Source organism: Artemia franciscana, chromosome 21, assembly GCF_032884065.1.
Source record: "Artemia franciscana chromosome 21, ASM3288406v1, whole genome shotgun sequence".
Taxonomy (NCBI): Eukaryota; Metazoa; Arthropoda; class Branchiopoda; order Anostraca; family Artemiidae; genus Artemia; species Artemia franciscana.
In genome coordinates, this window is record NC_088883.1 from 32,357,360 (window position 1) to 32,376,770 (window position 19,411).

Here is a 19,411-nt window from a genome sequence, read left to right on the forward strand (position 1 = left end):
TTTTTTTTAATTAATAACACATAGAGCCCATTTCGCTCTTTACTCTTTCCGCTGCCTAGATTATAGAGAATAAAGGAGTTATTTATTTGTGGAATCTTGCATTTTTAAATAAAACATGCAAAATAAACAATTATTAGACTTCGATTTTTTGTATAATAACTTCGATATACCGCAGCACCCTACTTTAACGCAGTAAAAGAAAACTTTTTAACCGTTTTTTTTTTTAAAGTTACTGGCTTAAATTGGGAATAAAACAAAAATATTATGACACTTTCAGCCTTTTCCCTTGAGGTTCGACAGTATCTTCAGTATCTCCACAAGGAATTGCTCTTACAAAGCAAAATCCTTTGACAGTTTTTCTTAAATGAGAATTTGCAATGACCTTCTGTGTAATCTTTGTATTGGAAGCTTTTGCCTGTTCTTCTGATAAATTAAGGAGTGCACACATGTGATGAACATCTATAGGACTTCGAAGATCCCAAGGGGTATCCGATCCACTTGACAATATAATATTCTGAAAGAATTGTAATAAAATATAACTAAAAACTATTTCTCGAAACAACAAGAACAGCCTAACCTTACAAATAAATAATAAAGAAAGAGGAAAGAATAACAACACTTTTTGTAAATATTTTCTGAAACCACAGTTTTATTTCAGCAATACTAAGAAAAACTAATTTTCTTGCTGTTTTTGTACACCAACAGACCCGACTTGATCTGTAATCGCTTCCGTTACATTTCTTTTTTTCTTTTTTTTTCTTTTCTTTTTACAGAAAAGGATCAATGAATACTGACTTTCGGACAGCTGACCTATGCTTTTTTACTTTGAGCAAAAAGAGGCACAATATTAATATTTATATTCAAAATAGCATGGGACCGAGAAAGGATACACAATACCAAATAATGTGGGACAAAGCAGCGCATTAGTAGGGGGAGGGGTGTTAGGGGTTCAGTCTCTCCGAAATTTCATAATATTTACAAATTTTCACACAATGTTTTTAATTCTTTAGACAAATTGTTTTTTTTTCTTTCACCAAACTTTAGCCCCCCCCCCACAAAAAAATGGTCCACACAGGACTAGATCTTCCTAAAGCTTTTTTTTTGCAGATGGTTCAGATAAGAAGACACGGAAAGCCTGAAGTCAGTCTATGAAATTAAGGAGAAATTCATAGATTTTTCAGAAGAAAAATCATCCTCTCTTTTTGTAGGAGAGGGATGAAGAGAGAGGAATAGGGAGAAAAGAGAGTGAGGAGAAAGGGGGGACGTAAAATTACACAGTGTGGTAAAAGAGTTAATCAGGAAGAATCCGCGTTTGCCCCAATCAACTTTGATTTCAAGACGATAATGAAAACAAATCCAATTAAACGAATGTCTCATCAAGGAAAAATTACAAACAAAGCGTGTGAAGATAGGTGTCACTGTTTATTTACTTACTTTTATATTAGATAATAAATAAACTTTTCCTCAAGAAATTCCCACTGAATACTCTACCCCTTACCAACAACTCACCGCACACCAAGCCGCCTGAGGCTAACAGAGCCAAGCAAGCTACTCTCTTTAAATCCTTCCAGGAAGTTCTCATTTCTCTTAAATCTTTTTTTTTTTACAACACCCTCCAACCCCAACTAGGGACAACCTACTTTTCGCTAGGCCCTAGATGGTTCTAAATAAAGAATCAGCTAAAGAATCAGATAAAGAATCAGAATCTAGATAAAGAATCAGCTTTGGCAATCAACTTTTCGTCTTATCTTATTTCTAGCCTTAGCAACTTAAGTCTTCTTAACATTAATTTTCAAACCTATTCCTACACCCTGAACTCGAAAAATCTCTAAAAGATCATTCATTTTGCTAACACTTTCATCTAGGACGCTTAAATCATCAGCATAGCCTAAGTCTAGGAGAATTTTACTCCCGCCTTTGATTCCGTGTTCTCCTATTACCTTTGTTATGCTCCTTAAAACAAAGTCCATCAAAATAGTCTACATAAATGGGGATAGAATGTAACTCTGCTTAACTCCTGATTTATCCATGGTCTCAATTCCCAATCTTAGTTCATATTTTAGTTCTTTCTCTATCTTCATAACAGTCCTCTTATTTTCACATGATCTACCACTTAAATAATTTTTGTAGAAGTCCCTCCTTCTCTCTATTAAACATAAAGCATTTTCACTAATAGTCTTAGCTGCGTTCCTAACTTTCTTCCCTAAGACGCCAACAGCAACTTCAAAAACTATTTTCCTAAGATTATTCAATCCATCTTCTACATTGTCAAATTTTAAGCTCTCCAGTTTAGTGTTCAACTGTTCCTCGAAGGTTTCTTCCAAATTCTCACTCTGGAGTCTACCAGCATCATGGCTTCCTGGAAGGTAGTTTCCCTTCTAAAATTTCAGGTTTAAATTAATCCTAGACACCACTAAATGGTGATCTTTACTTTGAACATCAATAACAGCACTATTTTATACCCTAGTATCTTGTATTGATCCTGCCAGTCTTCGGTTTGCAATAACATAATCAATAAGATTAGCTACCATGTTAATTTATGGCCCATTTTATGACCAAATACTGCATTGGTTAAAACTAGATTGTTATACCTACAAAGTTGCAGCAGTTTTTAACCATTATTCTTTTCTTTTCTTACATCAGATTTACCTAGACTAGGATACGATCTATCCCTATTTCTACTGACCAGGGTGTTCAAATTTCCTTAAAAAACACCTTATCTAGGGACCCGGTTTATTTGTTCCTGTAATTGTAAGTAAAGTTCATCTAAGTCACTGCTATCTCCGTCAGTTGGTTTAACAGGGGCATATATTACTCTGACTGATACTCTGCACTTTTTATTCATAAAATGACCGACAAGCATTCTATTATCAATACCTTTTCAACCTAAACAAGACTTCACTATTCATGCATCACTATATAGCACGAATAGCAGCTTCACTTTTCATCACTCCCTGTTTATGTACCCTATGCTTCCTGCCTGAATAAATAAATTCTGTATCACCTAATTTCATGCTTCCTGTCCCTGAGATATTAGTTTCTGAGACTCCTAAAAAGTCCAGTTCGAAGGGTCTAGATTCGTCAATCAAAATGCCGACACGATAGCTACTTTTTAGTTTTGTATTATTCCAAGTTGTAATTTTTTATATTCTTTAGATCATTGAAATTACTTTGGCCTCAGGAAAAGCAATTGTCCCAGAACCAGTGTAGGACGAGAACTAAACACATCTTATCCAGTCTACATGAAGCGCTTCAGCCAGCTTAGAGCCGACCAGCAAGAAATCTCTTGGACCTCCAGTTGAATGGAGGCTTTGTGCAATCCTGAGCCCATCCTGGTTTGGTTCCCCGCACTTGGCGATGTTCTTCTATCAAAATGAGACGAAATCCTGCACAGACAATCTCAAGCCTATTACCTCCAACTCATTATATATTCATGCCTATAAAAGTTATGCTACTCATAAAAGACTAATTTGATAGGAAGAGGTTTTTCAGCCGTAAAAAGCCCATAAAAATAGACTAAACCTCTATTAAGAATCCAGTGCAAATGCTGTCGTTTACTAAGCTACAATTTCTTTGAAGGGCGCTACTCCTCAGAGTTACCCTGCAGCGCTATTAGCAGATACAGTTTTGGTTAAGAAAACTAGCGATCGATCAACCCTGATGCTACTATGAGGTCACGCAAGCAAGGACTTCCCTGTCCGGGATAGGGACGAAGAAAGGAACTTATGATGGAGGGGAGACCACAAACCACCTAACACCACCCGAATAACTTCAACCTTTTATACTCAGTCTATCCTTGTCAGAGCAACTGATTGATGTTATGATGTTTTAAGATGTTTGAACTGAATGGCGTTATGATATTTGATGTTGAATGATGCTACGACGTATGACGTTTTATATTTCAGTTTTTAAGTAATCCAGACGATACATTTTCCGGTGACAACCGATTCCAATTGGCTAACAACTTCTTTTCATGGTACAATCATGGAAACAATCTATAACTTGTTTCAAAGATCAAAAGCTCATTGGTATAAAATCCGGAATTTTCGTTGTTGTCCTTATGGCAGATAAAAAAAAAACATACGATCAGTTAAATTTCAAATCCGTTAGAGTATATTGTAGAATCTCTTTAGAGGAAACTAATTCATTTATAAAACTTCAGTGTTGCTGTTTGATTTTTGGCCTACTGCTGATAAAAACTTGCTATTTGGTCAAAGGGGCAGCTACATCCCCGCCAGTTCTCGGGAGATGCTCAAAAAGAAAAAGAATTTCGGTTGAATTATCAAGGATGATGGGTTAACCTTATCAGCAGTGTTGCCAGATATCCCTCGTGCCTACCCTGTCAACGTGACTCAGGTCTGAGACTTTTTGCATTCAATAATTGTCTTGTAATAAATCCTAATTGTTCTCCTCGTGCTTCAACCATATCATTGCCCGTCCCCCACCACCAAATCCCCAAGACAAATCCTTCTCTTACTCTAATAATTCATCTATCGATGTTGACTCTAATAGTCATCCCATAAAAGTCAAATGTGCTCCCTCGGTCCCTTGTTCTGACTACATTAATATGGCCCCCGCTAAGAATCCCACACACCCCCTGTACTCATTTGTATTTTAAATAAAGTTAAGTGTAAAAATGGTACCTTTGCAGGTCGTTTGAAATTTCCCACACTTTTGTTAAGCAACGCTGAAAGTCTTAATTTTGAAAAACTTAATGAATTAAACTCCTTTTCTAGAATATATAGATCAGACATAATCGCTATTACTGAAGTACACGCTCAAAATACACACATGTTAAAAATGAATAATTTCACCCAGTTTATTAAACTCAGACCCGAAACCCACCCTCTGGGTAAGCAATGGGGTGGAATTCTTTTCTTTGTCCGTAATGATTTTTATCCTTCAGAAATATTAGTTCCTTGTCTTACTCCCTTTGATGAAATTTTGTGGGTTTATGTTCGACCTAAGGTCTTACCACGTCCTTTCAATTTGATTGTCCTGTGTTTTTTTACTGCTCTCCTGGGCAGAGAGCGACTGAAAAAATTAATTTTATTGAAAAATTGCATGGCAGTGCTGACTATGTACTATCTAAATACCCAAATGCTGGAATTTTCCTTTTAGGTGATGCAAATGAATTAAAACTTGAGTCTACATGTAATACTTTTAGTCTAAAACAAATTGTAAAAGTCCCTACTACCAAAGGCAATTCTACTCTTGATTTAATATGCACCAATATGTCACATTTCTACAGACCCGCCACCATTCTTCCCCCTCTCGGAGGTAGTTACCACTTTAGCCTACTCCTATCTCCACTAGCTACAGTTAAACATTCCTTTACTATTACTGAAACCGTCTTTAGACCTCTAATTGACCCAGGACAATTTTGGCTCTTGGATCACTAGTGAAAATTGGTCCCCTGTGTACCAAACAAATGATGTCGACTTCAAGGCTTTGTCCCTCTAAAATTTATTGAGGAGTAATTATGAAGCCCATTTTCCGGTGAAAAAAATTAAAATATGCTCTACCGATAAACTAATAAGGAAAAAAACTAATAAAAAACTAATAATGAAAAAAATCAATTTGTTCAAGCAAGGACATATGACACAGGCTAATGATCTAAGAAAGTTCCTGAAGAGAAAATTGAGAAAGGCAGCTTCTGAGTATTACAATAGTAAGGTTAAGGATTTGTATTCTAACAAACCCAAACAACGGTACAGGAAAATTAAAGATATTTGCGGAAAAAACCCTGTTGAAGTTAATTTTCATCTCCCTGAGCCCCCTTACAAGATAGCCAACGATTTGAACCTGCATCTTGTGTTCATAGTACAAAGTCTCCCCCCTTTCACTGGCTCAGGTCAAACTATTCCTCCCTCCACCTCTTTCCCCCAAATTTCGCTCCAAAATTCGGTCCATCTATGTACTGCTCCTGCTACAGCTGAGAAACCAAAGATTGTCGAAGAATTTGCGATGATGGTTGTGAGAACGGTGATCCTTTTTAATTTCTTTTAAGTTTTTAAATACCAAGATGGCTCCGAGAACCAAAAGAAAAAGTCTTCTATCATTAAGTGTGGGATTTCCCACACTAAATGAACGGATTTCCAAATCTCATGGAGAAACTTTACAGATACAGACTTCTGGTGGTGAAAGCTGCCATATGTTTTTAGCGACCCTAAAAAGAAAGACTCAAGCAAAATGACCACACATTTGACAAAAACACGTGAAACGAGAAACTTCACTGACCAAAGAGTATTTTTTTTCAGATATCGCAGAACTAGCCAAGAGGTTTCCTTACCATGCTTTTGCTTCCTTAGTAAGTTAGAAATAGATTAATATTATTGTCAGATTATATTCTATTCAGAGCTTGTATGAAGACAGATTCAGACTTGTTTTTCATCAGAAAAAAAATACCAACCATACAACTGATTAACGTGTTCATGAATTCTGGAAAAGAACAAAAAGCGTAGCATAATTATGTCCAAAAGAACATAATTTTGGGCTAAAAAAGCACAATCCTCTCCTTATGATCTTGCAACACTGCTTAACAGGCATAGACGAGCAGCTGTACAACTCTACACCCCTCAGTCTAAGTTTGAATAAAAATAAACACACTGAGCATTTAGTTCAATTACCGCACCTTTGATCTTCCTAGGGTTTTGAGTCTATGAGACTGGCATATTAAATCTTGCCGCAAATTAGTCTGTCTAATCAGGTTGAAGTAACGAAGCTCAAAATGGACCTCTCTTGCACGGGCTTGAGCATACGAATGTCTTGAAAGGTACGGTACTTGTTGAGAAAAATCAAATGAAACTATGTCAATGTCGGCATGTCCACACGCAAACTGAAAAAAGAAACAATGCTTTAAAACCATTGCCGAGATTAATATTCAGACGATAATAAAACTCAACGCTACACAAAAAAAAAATCAAGTTTTGAAAAAAAATAAATAAAAAAAATGCCGGGATGCAGCCATGCTTTTTTTTTCTGTACATGAAAAAAAATGAAACAAATTACAAAAATATACTTCTATGCTCCATTGCTAACCTGAGAAATCGCCCTAACACTCGAACAAAAATTTTGCTTACAAAACACTCATCACTCACTATACACGCCAGTTATCTTTCATCAAACCTGCACTCTCCATACACACATCCTTCCGCAATTTACTCAACTCTTCAACTCACTCATTATATAAGTATATGACCCATAATTTTATCCACAAGGCCACACAAACAGCAAAAGTAAGGACTATATAAAAGTATAGCAAAAGTATATTTGTTCTGAATGCTACATATATATATATATATATATATATATATATATATATATATATATATATATATATATATATATATATATATATATATATATATATATATATATATCTATCTATATATATAAAAATAAGTTGTCTGTCTGTGTGTCTGTCTGTCTGTCAGGTGACGTCATGTTTCTGTGTCGACTGACGTCATGAAGTTAGTTGTCGTCATTTTTGCTATGACGGTGACGTCATTAAAGATATTTAATCATGAAGTTAGTTGTCGTCATTTTTGCTATGACGGTGACGTCATTAAAGATATTTAAGACATATATGTTCACGTAGAAATCTATTAATGTTTAAGTTTAAAATGACTGATGAACTTACAATGGCAAAAGCCGATGAAGATGCTCAAAGAGTCTATGCCAAAAAACTTGCTGCTGATAGAGAAAGTCAGAAAAGAAAGCGTGCCGAGGAATCAAAAGAACAGCAAGGAAACAGGCTTGAGGCTGATAGAGAAAGAAAGAACAGAAAGCGTGCCGAGGAATCAAAAGAACAGCATGGAAACAGGCTTGAGGCTGATAGAGAAAGGAAGAACAGAAAGCGTGCCGAGGCACTACCAGAGCAACGCGAAAGCAGGCTTGCTGCTAAAAGAGAAAGTGAAAAAAGAAGGCGTGCCGAGGAATCACAAGAACAGCAAGAAATCAGGCTTGCTGCTGATAGAGAAAGTAAGAAAAGAAAGCGTGCCGAGGAATCACAAGAACAGCAAGAAATCAGGCTTGCTGCTGATAGAGAAAGTAAGAAAAGAAAGCGTGCCGAGGAATCAGAGCAACCTGAAAGTTATCACCTGGCATTCAGGTACAGCACAGTCGATGATTATAGCTTGAGTAGATGTGTTCAAATCGGGACAATGTCTAAAATTTGTCCCTATTGCAAGGCCTTGAAATTCAATGGTGAAACAATGAGAATGTGTTGCGCCACAGGAAAAGTTAAACTTCCTCTATTGGCTGCACCACCAGAGCCATTGAAGACTTTCCTTACTGGAACTACGTCAGAATCTAAGCGTTTTTTGTCAAAAATCAGAAAATACAACTCATGTTTCCAAATGACGTCGTTTGGAGCCCAAATCGAAAATCCAGATCAATTTATGTCTACTTTCAAAGTAAAAGGGCAAATTTATCATAGAGCAGGGTCCCTTCTACCATTCTCAGGCGAGAATCATAAATTTTTACAATTGTTCTTCATCAGTGATAGAAATTCTGAATTGAATGCACGTTGCGAAATTTCTCCCAAGGTTGAAAGGACAATCGTTTCCCAATTGCAACATCTTTTCCACGAAAATAATAATTTAGTGCGTCTGTTCAAAACAGCCATCGATTTGATGCCTACTGATACGCATAAAATTGTTATTTCCGCTGACAAAACGCCTCCTGGCCAACATGTGCGTAGATACAATGCTCCAACTATCGACGAAGTGGCAATCGTTATGGTCGGTGATCAGTTTTTACCTCGAGATATTATTCTTCATAAGCGAAAGGCTCAGTTGTTAAGAATTGCTGAAACTCATCGATGCTACGATGCCCTACAATATCCTATCATTTTTTGGGATGGAGCCGTCGGCTATCACTTTAATATTAAATTGATGAATCCAGCCACTAACAAAGCAATTAATAAGAAATGCAGTGCAATGCATTATTATTCCTATAGACTAATGATTCGGCAGGATGAAGAAAATTATATTTTAAAATGCCGTGAATTGTTTCACCAATTTGTCGTTGATATGCATGCTAAAATTGAATCAGAACGTTTGCTATATATCCGCCTGAATCAGACCAAGCTCCACTCTGAACAATACATCCATTTGCGAATTGCAGTTATAAATGACGGTAATACCACAAACGTTGGAAGATTAACAATTTTACCTTCGTCATATGCTGGCAGTCCCCGTCATATGCATGAATATGCTCAAGATGCTATTGCGTATGTTCGTCTCTATGGTCGTCCAGATTTATTTATTACATTTACATGTAATAAATCTTGGGACGAGATACTGCAGCTTTTACTTCAAGGACAATCGGCGGTTCATAGGCAGGACATTACGGCCCGTGTCTTCCGGCAAAAGTGAAATCACTGATACAATCACTACAAAGTAAAACTTGAAGTGTTTGGGTCATTGCGATGCTGGATGTACTCAGTGGAATGGCAAAAACGAGGTTTGCCACACGCACATATACTAATCTGGCTACATAAAAAATTACTTCGTACGAAATTGATGATGTGATTTCCGCTGAAATACCTGATAAAAATGTCGATAAGGGGTCACATGATATTATTGTAAAAAATATGATACATGGACCTTGCGGTGCACTGAACGAAAATTCACCATGCATGGCCAAAGGAAGGTGCACAAAGCAATATCCTCGACTTTTAGTATCAAACATAATTACTGGCAATGATGGTTACCCACAATATAGAAGAAAATTCGATCAAAAAATGATATAGCGTTGGCAATTGCGTCGTCCGGAATAGCCGCAACATTACTGCCTGGTGGAAGAACTGCTCATTCCGCTTTGAAATTGCCTCTGAATTTGCATTCTACAGAAACTCCCACGTGCAATATTTCCAAATCATCTGGGATGGGTAAAGTATTGCAGCAATGCAAACTTATTATTTGGGATGAGTGCACAATGGCACACAAAAAATCGCTCGAGGCTCTGGATCAATGCTTGAAAGATTTGAGAGGGAAGTCGAAACCCTTTGGCAGCACATTAATATTGCTTGCGGGAGATTTCAGGCAAACATTATCTATAATACCTAGATCAACTCCTGCAGACGAAATGAATGCTTGCCTGAAAAATTCTAATTTATGGGCACACGTAAAAATATTAAAATTAACTACAAATATGCGTGTCCGAATGCAAAACGATGACTCTGGTCAAACATTTTCAGATCAATTGCTGGCAATTGGAAACGGAAAGCTCCCAGTAGACTCAATTTCAGGACGTATACAACTACCTGCTGATTTCTGTAATTTAGTGACGTCCAAAAATGAATTGATTGAAAAAGCATTTCCGAATATTCTAAAAAATTATAAAAATAATAAATGGCTAAGTGAAAGAGCGATTCTCGCACCCAAAAATATAGACGTCCACGAAATCAACAATATTGTTTTGACCAAGATTCGAGACCAGGCAGTCCTTTACAAGTCAGTCGACACAGTTTTGGAACCAAATGAAGCGGTTAATTATCCATCTGAATTTTTAAATTCCATAAAACTTTCAGGGTTTCCACCACACGTGCTACAACTAAAAATAGACGTACCAATAATACTTTTAAGAAATATCAACCCACCAAAGCTTTGCAATGGCACGCGACTTGCCGTAAAAAAACAATGGAAAGCCTAATAGAGGCCACAATCTTGACAGGGCCTTTTGAGGGTGAGGCTGTTCTTATTCCTCGCATTCTCATGATTCCAACGGATCTGCCTTTTCAATTTAAAAGATTGCAATTCCCAATTCGATTAGCATTTGCAATCACCATTAACAAAGCTCAAGGTCAATCATTAGAAAAATGTGGTATAGATCTTAATACTGATTGTCTTTCCCATGGACAATTGTACGTTGCATGTTCGAGGGTCGGTAAACCTGACAATCAATTTATATGCAGCGACAATTGGACAGCGAAGAATGTTGTATATTCGCAAGTTTTACGCAGTTAATTTGTATTGTATCTATCTATCTATCTATCTATATAAAAACGAGTTGTGTGTATGCATGTTTGTTTGTTTGTAAAAAGAGCGTTTGCATATGACGTCATTATTAGTACATACGGCTTTGTATATGCACAGACAATGGGAAAGCCAAGAATGTTGTATATTCGCAATTTTTACGTAGTTTGAAACACATATATAAATCTATCTATATTCACAGGTGGGACACAGGGACACAACTACAATGGCGCGTAACTAATATGGCGCGTAACGACTTACGCGCGCGGGGGGGCTTGGGGGGGCGCGAAGCGCCCCACCAACTAGGTGTTGGGGTGGCGCGAAGCGCCACCCCAACAGCTAGTATATATATATATATATATATGTAGCATGTAGCATTCAGAACAAATATTTAGATTGGTAAAAATTTGTATTGATATTGGCTAAATCTTTAAACATTTGGTAGTATCCCAATCTGCCAACCAAACCTGTCTGTTTCGGGTAAAACAAAAAAAAAACAAGTTTTTTTAAATGAAAGTAAGGAGCGACATTAAAACTTAAAACGAACTAATTTACTCCGTATATGAAAGGGGCTTTTCCTCCTCAACGCCCCGCTCTTTACGCTAAAGTTTGACTCTTTCTCTTAACTCTACTTTTAAAACAGTAAAAAACTTGTTCTGTTTTTTTTTTTTTTTCTGGACGTTTTTGAATTAATGCATGTTTTGTTCTTGGCTTTCCGCACATAAATAATTAAAAAGAAATTTGCATATTAACTTTTTTTTTGGCTAAATGGCTTTTCATAGTTTTAATCGGAAGATTTTGAGGAAAAAAGGAGCGAGGGAGGAGGCCTAGTTGCCCTCCAATTTTTTTATTACTTAAAAAGGCAACTATAACTTGTAATTTTTTACGAACATTTTTATGAGTAAAAAATATAAGTAACTTACGAATTAGCTTACGTAGCGAACTTCTGTAATCGTATGTTTTTATTGCGTATATGAGGGGGCTCACCCCACGTCGATACCTCGCTCTTAACACTAAAGCTTAAATTTTGTCCCAATTCCTTAAGAATGACCCCTGAATCACAAAGGCCGTGGAATAACTAGTTGTAACTGCTAAAAATACTTTAGCGTAAAGAGCGAGGTATTACGAGGAGGTAAACCCCTCATATGCGTTATAATGTCTGTTTGTTTTCAGTTTTAATGCTGCTCCTCACTTTCAGTAGAAAAAACTTTTCATATTTATTTTTTCATTGTTTTTTTAAATAATGCTAGAAAATCCTGCGCCCCCTCCATTGAAAGTCTCTTCCCCCATGGGAAGTTCCTCCCATGTAACCCCTCCCCTCAACCCCCCCCCCAAACCAAAAAAATCCCCCTGAAAACTTATGTACACTTCCCAGTAACCATTACTATATGTAAACACAGGTCGAATTTTGTAACTTGCAGCCCCTCCCACGGGGACTGCGGGGGAGTAAGTCGTCCCCAAAGACATAGTTATTAGGTTTTTCGACTATGATGAATAAAATGGCTATCTCAGAATTTTGATCCGGTAATTTTGGGGAAAAAATGAGCGTGGGAGGGGACCTAGGTGCCCTCCAATTTTTTTGGTCACTTAAAAGGGGCGCTAGAAATTTGAATTTCCGTTAGAATGAGCCCTTTCGCGACATTCTAGGACCACTGAGCCGATATGATCACCCCTGGGGAAAAAAACAACAACAACAAAAAAAACAACAAATAAACACGCATCCGTGATTTGTCTTCTGGCAAAAAATGCGAAATTCCACATTTTTGTAGATAGGGGCTTGAAACTTCAACAACTTCGTCGATTTTCGTTAAGATCGTATGACTTTTAGAGGGTGTTTACCCCTATTTTCTAAAATGAGGCAAATTTTCTCAGGCTCGTAACTTTTGATGGGTAAGACTAATCTTGATGGAACTTATATATTTGAAATCAGCATTAAAATGCGATTCTTTTGATGTTACTATTGATGTCAAAATTCCATTTTTTAGGGTTTCGGTTACTATTGAGCCGGGTCGCTCCTTACTACAGGAGCGGGAAAAATTTCGTTACCAAGAACTGTTTGATTAGAAATAAACCTCTGCTTCGATAACTTGAATTTGCTGAACACTACGCAGTTAAAGCTAAGTTTTACATTCTTCGTGCTTTTATTCTGATTGTAGGGCCTGCAGGAGAAAGGGTGATAGCTAAAATGCAAATTGAACCTATCAAGGGAAACGTCCTTTCATAAATTTAGGTAGCTGATAAACTATCTATTTTAACAATCAAGAACTTCGTTTTGCAATCCAAATTGTCGTAAAAAAAAACAATAGATTTATACCTTTATCTCTCTGTTGTGTAACACAACAGCTCATGTTTTCAACCTATTTTGAATAAATGTATTTTGAATTTACTCGTTGAACATAATTATTTTGATCACGTCATACTATACCTTCATGGCTTCTATCGTTGTGGGAATCACAGAGAGGATATCATAGCTCTTAAATTCTGGCTTTTGAATCTGAAAAAGAAAACATTCTTGGGAAAACTTACAAAAAAATTAAGACATCCATTATATTTTCACCATATTTAAAAAAGTATTAAAAGGGTAAAAACTATTATTTGAAATAACGAAATTCCCTGAATTCACAATGCTGCGTTGGTACTTGATTAAACACGTTTTTTTTATATTTGTGTCAAATCTATTCTGTTTTTTGATAGAAGTCCATGCGTCATAACAGGTTACCAATTAGGTAGTAACATCTTAAATAGGTTGCTGATAAAAACAGTTTCATTACAAATTCAACAGAGTTCTATACAATCAAAACTAGAATTTCAAAAAAAGAGATCGATTTATGAAAACTTATAGAAACGTGGGGAAAGTCTGATACCACATAATATTCATTTCCTACTAAATTGAATCTAACAAACTGTTTTCTAACAGTAACTGATATTAGCTTCTATAGAGTTCTTTTTCAGAATTTTCCTATATAATGTAATTAATGAATTTCAAAGATACTGCGCAGGTAATCCATCACTAGGTCTCAAAGTTGCAGTCTGCTATTTTTAACTTGCACTGGCTATGGGGGAGGGGCGACATCCTCCACAAGCTATTTCCCCTGGTATGCCAAAAATAATATGACTTCATCATCTGACAGAGAAGGAAGAGTCACTAAATGTCCGTAAAAAACAGTTTTTATACCTATCTGACCAAAGATTAAACCAATTTTTTTGCCACTGTGTATCAGACTTATCCAATAGGAAAATCTTACAAATATCTTACCACACGTGAACAAATCATTGAATGTAAATTATTTGTTGTCTTTAAAACCAAAACCATAACACATACTATTAAGGTTTGACTCCAAAACTTACACATAGCTATTGTACATTTGTGACTATAAAACAAATATTTATTGGCACTTGCCAGGGACTTCCTTACATAGCACAATACCATGACAAACTCGATGTATTTTAAGTCACCTGGTAACCTGGGAACAATCCTTTGCTCAATGGGTGTTTCAATACTTCGCTCAATTTTCTTGAGTAGTATCTTGAATACACTGAAGATCCTGATCAAGACCACATTTAAGGCTGATATTCGAACATTTTTGCTCGATTCAAAGCTTGACGGATTAAGGAAATAAGGCCGCATCTAGGGGGGATAGGGGGTTTGACCCCCCCCCCCCAAAAAAAAAGAAAAAATCCTGTCCCATTCGTAAAAATGCAGCAAAAATGCAAATAAACAGATTTTTTGATGTTTTTGTGGACCCTCCCTCAGGGGGGTGGAGGTTATTATATAAAAAAAGTCAGTGGGGCTTATCATTAAATAGTAATAATAAAAAATAATACTTTGTTCATACTATCATATCAAAAGAAGTTGCATAAAGATAAAAATTACCAGCTTCACTAGAATTTTTTTACTTAAAGAATGTATGCTAGAATATACTGAGGGCAGTCCTTCAGCACTACATCTACGTCATATCACATTTTAGTAGTTTGAATCTATATCTGCTTATACCGGGAGAGGGCAGGGCTGGGAATGTCACCTCCCCTTAGGGCCTACAGATCTATCTCAATTCATAATACATGAAAAAACACAATCTTTTAAGAAAAGTAAATATTGAAATTAAATCATAAGTAAGTTCACATTACATGAACAAATGGACAAATTTCTAAATGAACAGCTTCTAATGACCAAACGTTACTGCAGATAAAGAAACCGAAGCAAAAATGAACATCAACTGCAATACATTCAAAGTTCAAACGGAACAGAAACTACCACCAGTTACTGCGATGTCACCATTCTGTAAGATCTTGGAAGTTCCCATTTCTGCCCCTTTTCCATTGAGAAAACTGATTTTCCATGAAAGTGGGGACTCCATTGTAGCTCAAGTTAACCCAATTGAAGCCATAGCTGGTCCTCTTTAACTCAATCCTGTTTAATTCAGCCCCATATAACTCAAATCCAATACATCTCAACTCTAATTCAATGTAACCCTACTTAACCCAAGACTATTTACTCCAACGCAATCTTATTTAACCTAGTCCGCATTGAACTGAACTCCATGTAGATCAAGTTCCATTAGTCAACTCAACTCTTCCTGATGCAGCTCAATCCACATTTAAATCAACAAGAATTAATTCAATGATATTTGAAAGATGTATTTATTTTAATTTTCAATTATAAACGTTTCACTTGAATGAAGTTGTATTTGTTCATTCGTTTATTAGTGGGTAAGTATTAATCATCTCGTAGAATTTAAATGTAATTCTACTTTTTCCTTACCTAAGAAACAGCAACAATCTAGCCTTCCGTCTTGCGTATTTTAAACAAGCCAAATTTGCCTTTAAGCTTGTAGCTCGTAAATAACACACCTTTCTTATTTCTCAAGTAAAGTAATTTTTTATCTCAGAGCCTGTAGTGTTTTGTCCAAGGTAGGTACAGTTTACGATAATGTTAAAGCTTATTTGGTTAGCTGAAATCAAAACATCTTTTTGTTATTCAAGTCAGCAATTCGACTTCTGACTGATACCGAGTAAACTTAAGACATATAATATTTTGGGGAAGTAATGAAGGTATGACGTTGAAAACACCTTTCTGCACCATTATATGGGATGTACATCCAGTTTATATCGCAAGCAGTCAGATTTTTCGATCGTGGGGGGATAATCACAGCCAAAATGACTTATTTGGTGAGCTTGACATAAACAACTGGGCTCATCTCCAACGTGAAAGATGGTGATAATGTATCCGAAATGTGTACAATTCTAGTTACATCGGCCAAAGAAGAGAAAGAAAGTGATTCCAAAATTTGTGATTTTAGGCCGGTGTGAAACTCCTGCTATCGGTGATGCTGTTGCTGCTAAAGTGACTAAAGAAATAAATGAAATGTCACGTAAGCTAGATGGGTTTATGGACCACTACCACACTTGCGCTGCATCCTCACATACAGTTCCAGTTTTTCCAATTCCCAATCGATCGTATGCAGTTGTGTTGACAAACTACCCTACAAGCATTCCAAATCAAGTTGAACGTAAACCCTTCATTGAAAATATGTATAAGGAGTCCCACCAATGAAATAACTGAGCTAAGAAACAGTCAGAAAGAATGGAAGCTCCTTATTCACTGCTGCTGTTGGACTTGCTGAGAATGTTTCAAAAATGAAAACTAACACCATGGCAAATATAAAAAAGCCCCTGTTCACAGGAGCTCTCTAGACGAAGACTCATTGAGAGAGTTATCTTTTTAAGGCTGCAAAGTTAGCCAGTTTGGCTCTTCCCGAGAGTTCCAAACTTTCTTTTACTGTATGCGGCTCCTCCGCCCACAAGTCTAACAAAGATACCGCATGAGCCACATCTATGTTCTGCGTCAACTGCAAGACGCAAGGTCCTCATTGTTTCAGTGTAAACTGCCCTTTGAGCAAATCAGCAATCAATACGCTGTCAACAAAAGAGTAGTCATAAGTCATACTTTTCATATAATTGCCACTGCATATGCATCCATAATTACTTGCGCCTCAGCAGACACATTTTGACAATAATTTTTAATTCATTTGCCATTCCCCACATTCTGTATGTTGCCCCCTTTTGGAAGATTTTTACCAAGTCCGATATGAGAAAAATCTTTTCATGTTTCTTCAGGTTCACTAAATACCTGCTACAATTCCCTGCATGGTCACGAAATTCTAGGGTAATTCAGAAGCTTGCTTCCAGGATGGTTCCAGAGGTTTTCTTCTAAAATAGTTCAGAGGTTTTCTTCTAGGAAGTTCAGAGGTTCAGAGGGTATTATTCATTTTGTTTTTATTCATGAGGCCATGATTAATCTCGGATCCACAACTAATCTAAAAGAAGTAGGCTTCGTTAATCTTAAAAATTTCTTTGTATCTTCAAAAGTAGTTCACACACCAAATTGGGACGCTGTGTCTTCACAAAATGACCACAATGATGACCCAGTTTAGCCTAAATTAACCAAAGCTTCAAATCTGACAAAACAAGCAGTGTAAAAACCGCCATTTTTCACTGAATCATTATATCTAATCAAAAAAGCAAAAACTTATCAAGACTAGGCTCCAGCGAAACTTGTGCACAATTAAAGAGAGAAAATCAGTTTCTTAGTGTTTTCCCTTCAATTATTCTTTAGATATAATGCTGATATAAATGAATACTGTATATTTCGATTTGTCAGAAACTAGACAATTTTTCACTAAGTCTTTTTTTACTTTAAAATTTAATTCTACAAAAGTCAGGATGGCAAACACTTTAACCTACAGGGGTGTAGCAGAGCCACTTGATATCCCGATACAATTTACAAGATTAATAACTTTTAAAGCAAGGAAGTTTTTAAGATAAGCAAATACTAATACTTAATTATTTCATTTTGGAGCTATGGCATTCAAAACTAGCAGTAAAAAAGGATCCTACAGCTTTCCGTTTAGTCAAAAGCCGAAATAGGCCTGCTGCTATTAAATCAGAGTCAGCCCAAAGATGTATTTACAGTTAATTAGCTCCTAAATTGGCTAAGATCGTTGATCAATTCCTGGCGTGGCCAGTTATTTTGTTTGAAACGGGGGTCAGTTGTGTGACTCTTGTAAGCTCAGCCAGAGTCTACCCAGTATTAAAATGGGTACCTAGAGAGATCTGGGGAAGGTAAGCAGGAAGAGTGTGCGAAATCACAGGAAGGGTTTGCCCCCAGCAAGGGCGTAACTACCGTATTTTTATTGGGGGTAAGAGGGGGTGGTATTGAAGCAATGGACGAAAAGCAACTGTTTAACAAACACACTACTCAGTGAATTTAAAAACATTACGTGATACATTATAAACTATAAACACACATTAAACAATCATATATATATATATATATATATATATATATATATATATATATATATATATATATATATATATATATATATATATATATATATATATATATATATATATATATATATATATATATAGTGCCGGTGCTTATCTTTTGCTAAAATTGTCAGCAATGAGCTGCTTCAGACGACAGTAGTATGGCGTTAACAAGCTTTCGGGTAGGCCAAGGTAAATGTCGTATACATTCGGCTTTTTCAGAAACATTCACCCAAAATGCAGCGGTACATATCAGCCTCCACTTCCCCCAGCCCCCACACCAAGCAGGGGATGCTCAATCTCATAATTGAACCAAACTCAATTCAAATAACCTCGGGTATCACGCTGTTCATTTAATCGTAATTCTGAATGGATTTCAACTCTGTAAGATTTAATCTGTTGTACTAAACTTTTAATAAGCGCGATTTATTGAGATATTATCCAAGATTTTTTGTTAAATTGATTTATTTGTGGGTTCGCCAATTTAAATTAATAAATAGCATTGATATCAGCGGGCCACAAAAAGCCGAAACAAAAATCATAGACATCACAGTAGCGCTGTCAAAGTAAAGATACAGGATGAGTCAAAGTATTACCACAGATTGTGACACATTATATTGTGACATATTCCCCACATTTACATAGCGACCAAAATTTCAAACTTGAAATTATTCGAAAAATGAACGTTATAATTATTAACTTATCTGTTGGGCATTGTTTGAAAAAGAATATCCAGAGAATCTGAGTAGTTCTTGGCATCATTGTGGCAGAAACTTTTGATTAATTAAAAATTGCCAGGGATGCCAATCGGAAGGGAAAATTGAGTCCTAGAGTTTAAAAATTACCTTCCCCTTTGTATCTTTGTTTAAAAAAAATGAAATCTCTAAAGATTACACATAAGTTATTCTTATATAAATCAGGGCTTGAGGGGCATACATTTCCAGAAGGAGGTGAGACTTAATATCGTTTTTATGTCTATAATTCCTTTCACAAGCAAAACTCGGTCTCCTAGTGATATATGATAAAACTGATAACGTTAGAAAAAGAGAATGGGTTGATACCGCCACAAAATTTCTAAATTGTGAGAAAAACATCAA

The 19,411-nt window shown here is 36.3% G+C and overlaps 1 protein-coding gene across 2 annotated transcripts in view; it reads right to left on the reverse strand.

Moving 5' to 3' along the window:
* Window positions 1–202: 202 nt before the first annotated feature.
* LOC136040908 (uncharacterized) overlaps window positions 203–19,411 on the reverse strand; it is a 32,783-nt gene continuing 13,574 nt past the window's right edge. For both annotated transcript variants that reach the window (XM_065725324.1, XM_065725326.1), the window contains exons 4-6: window positions 13,408–13,476; window positions 6,635–6,838; window positions 203–514 (exon numbers count right to left, since the gene is read on the reverse strand). In XM_065725324.1, coding sequence (XP_065581396.1) covers window positions 263–514; window positions 6,635–6,838; window positions 13,408–13,476 — 525 coding nt within the window. In that variant the 3' untranslated portion in view covers window positions 203–262. The remainder of the gene's footprint in view (window positions 515–6,634; window positions 6,839–13,407; window positions 13,477–19,411) is intronic.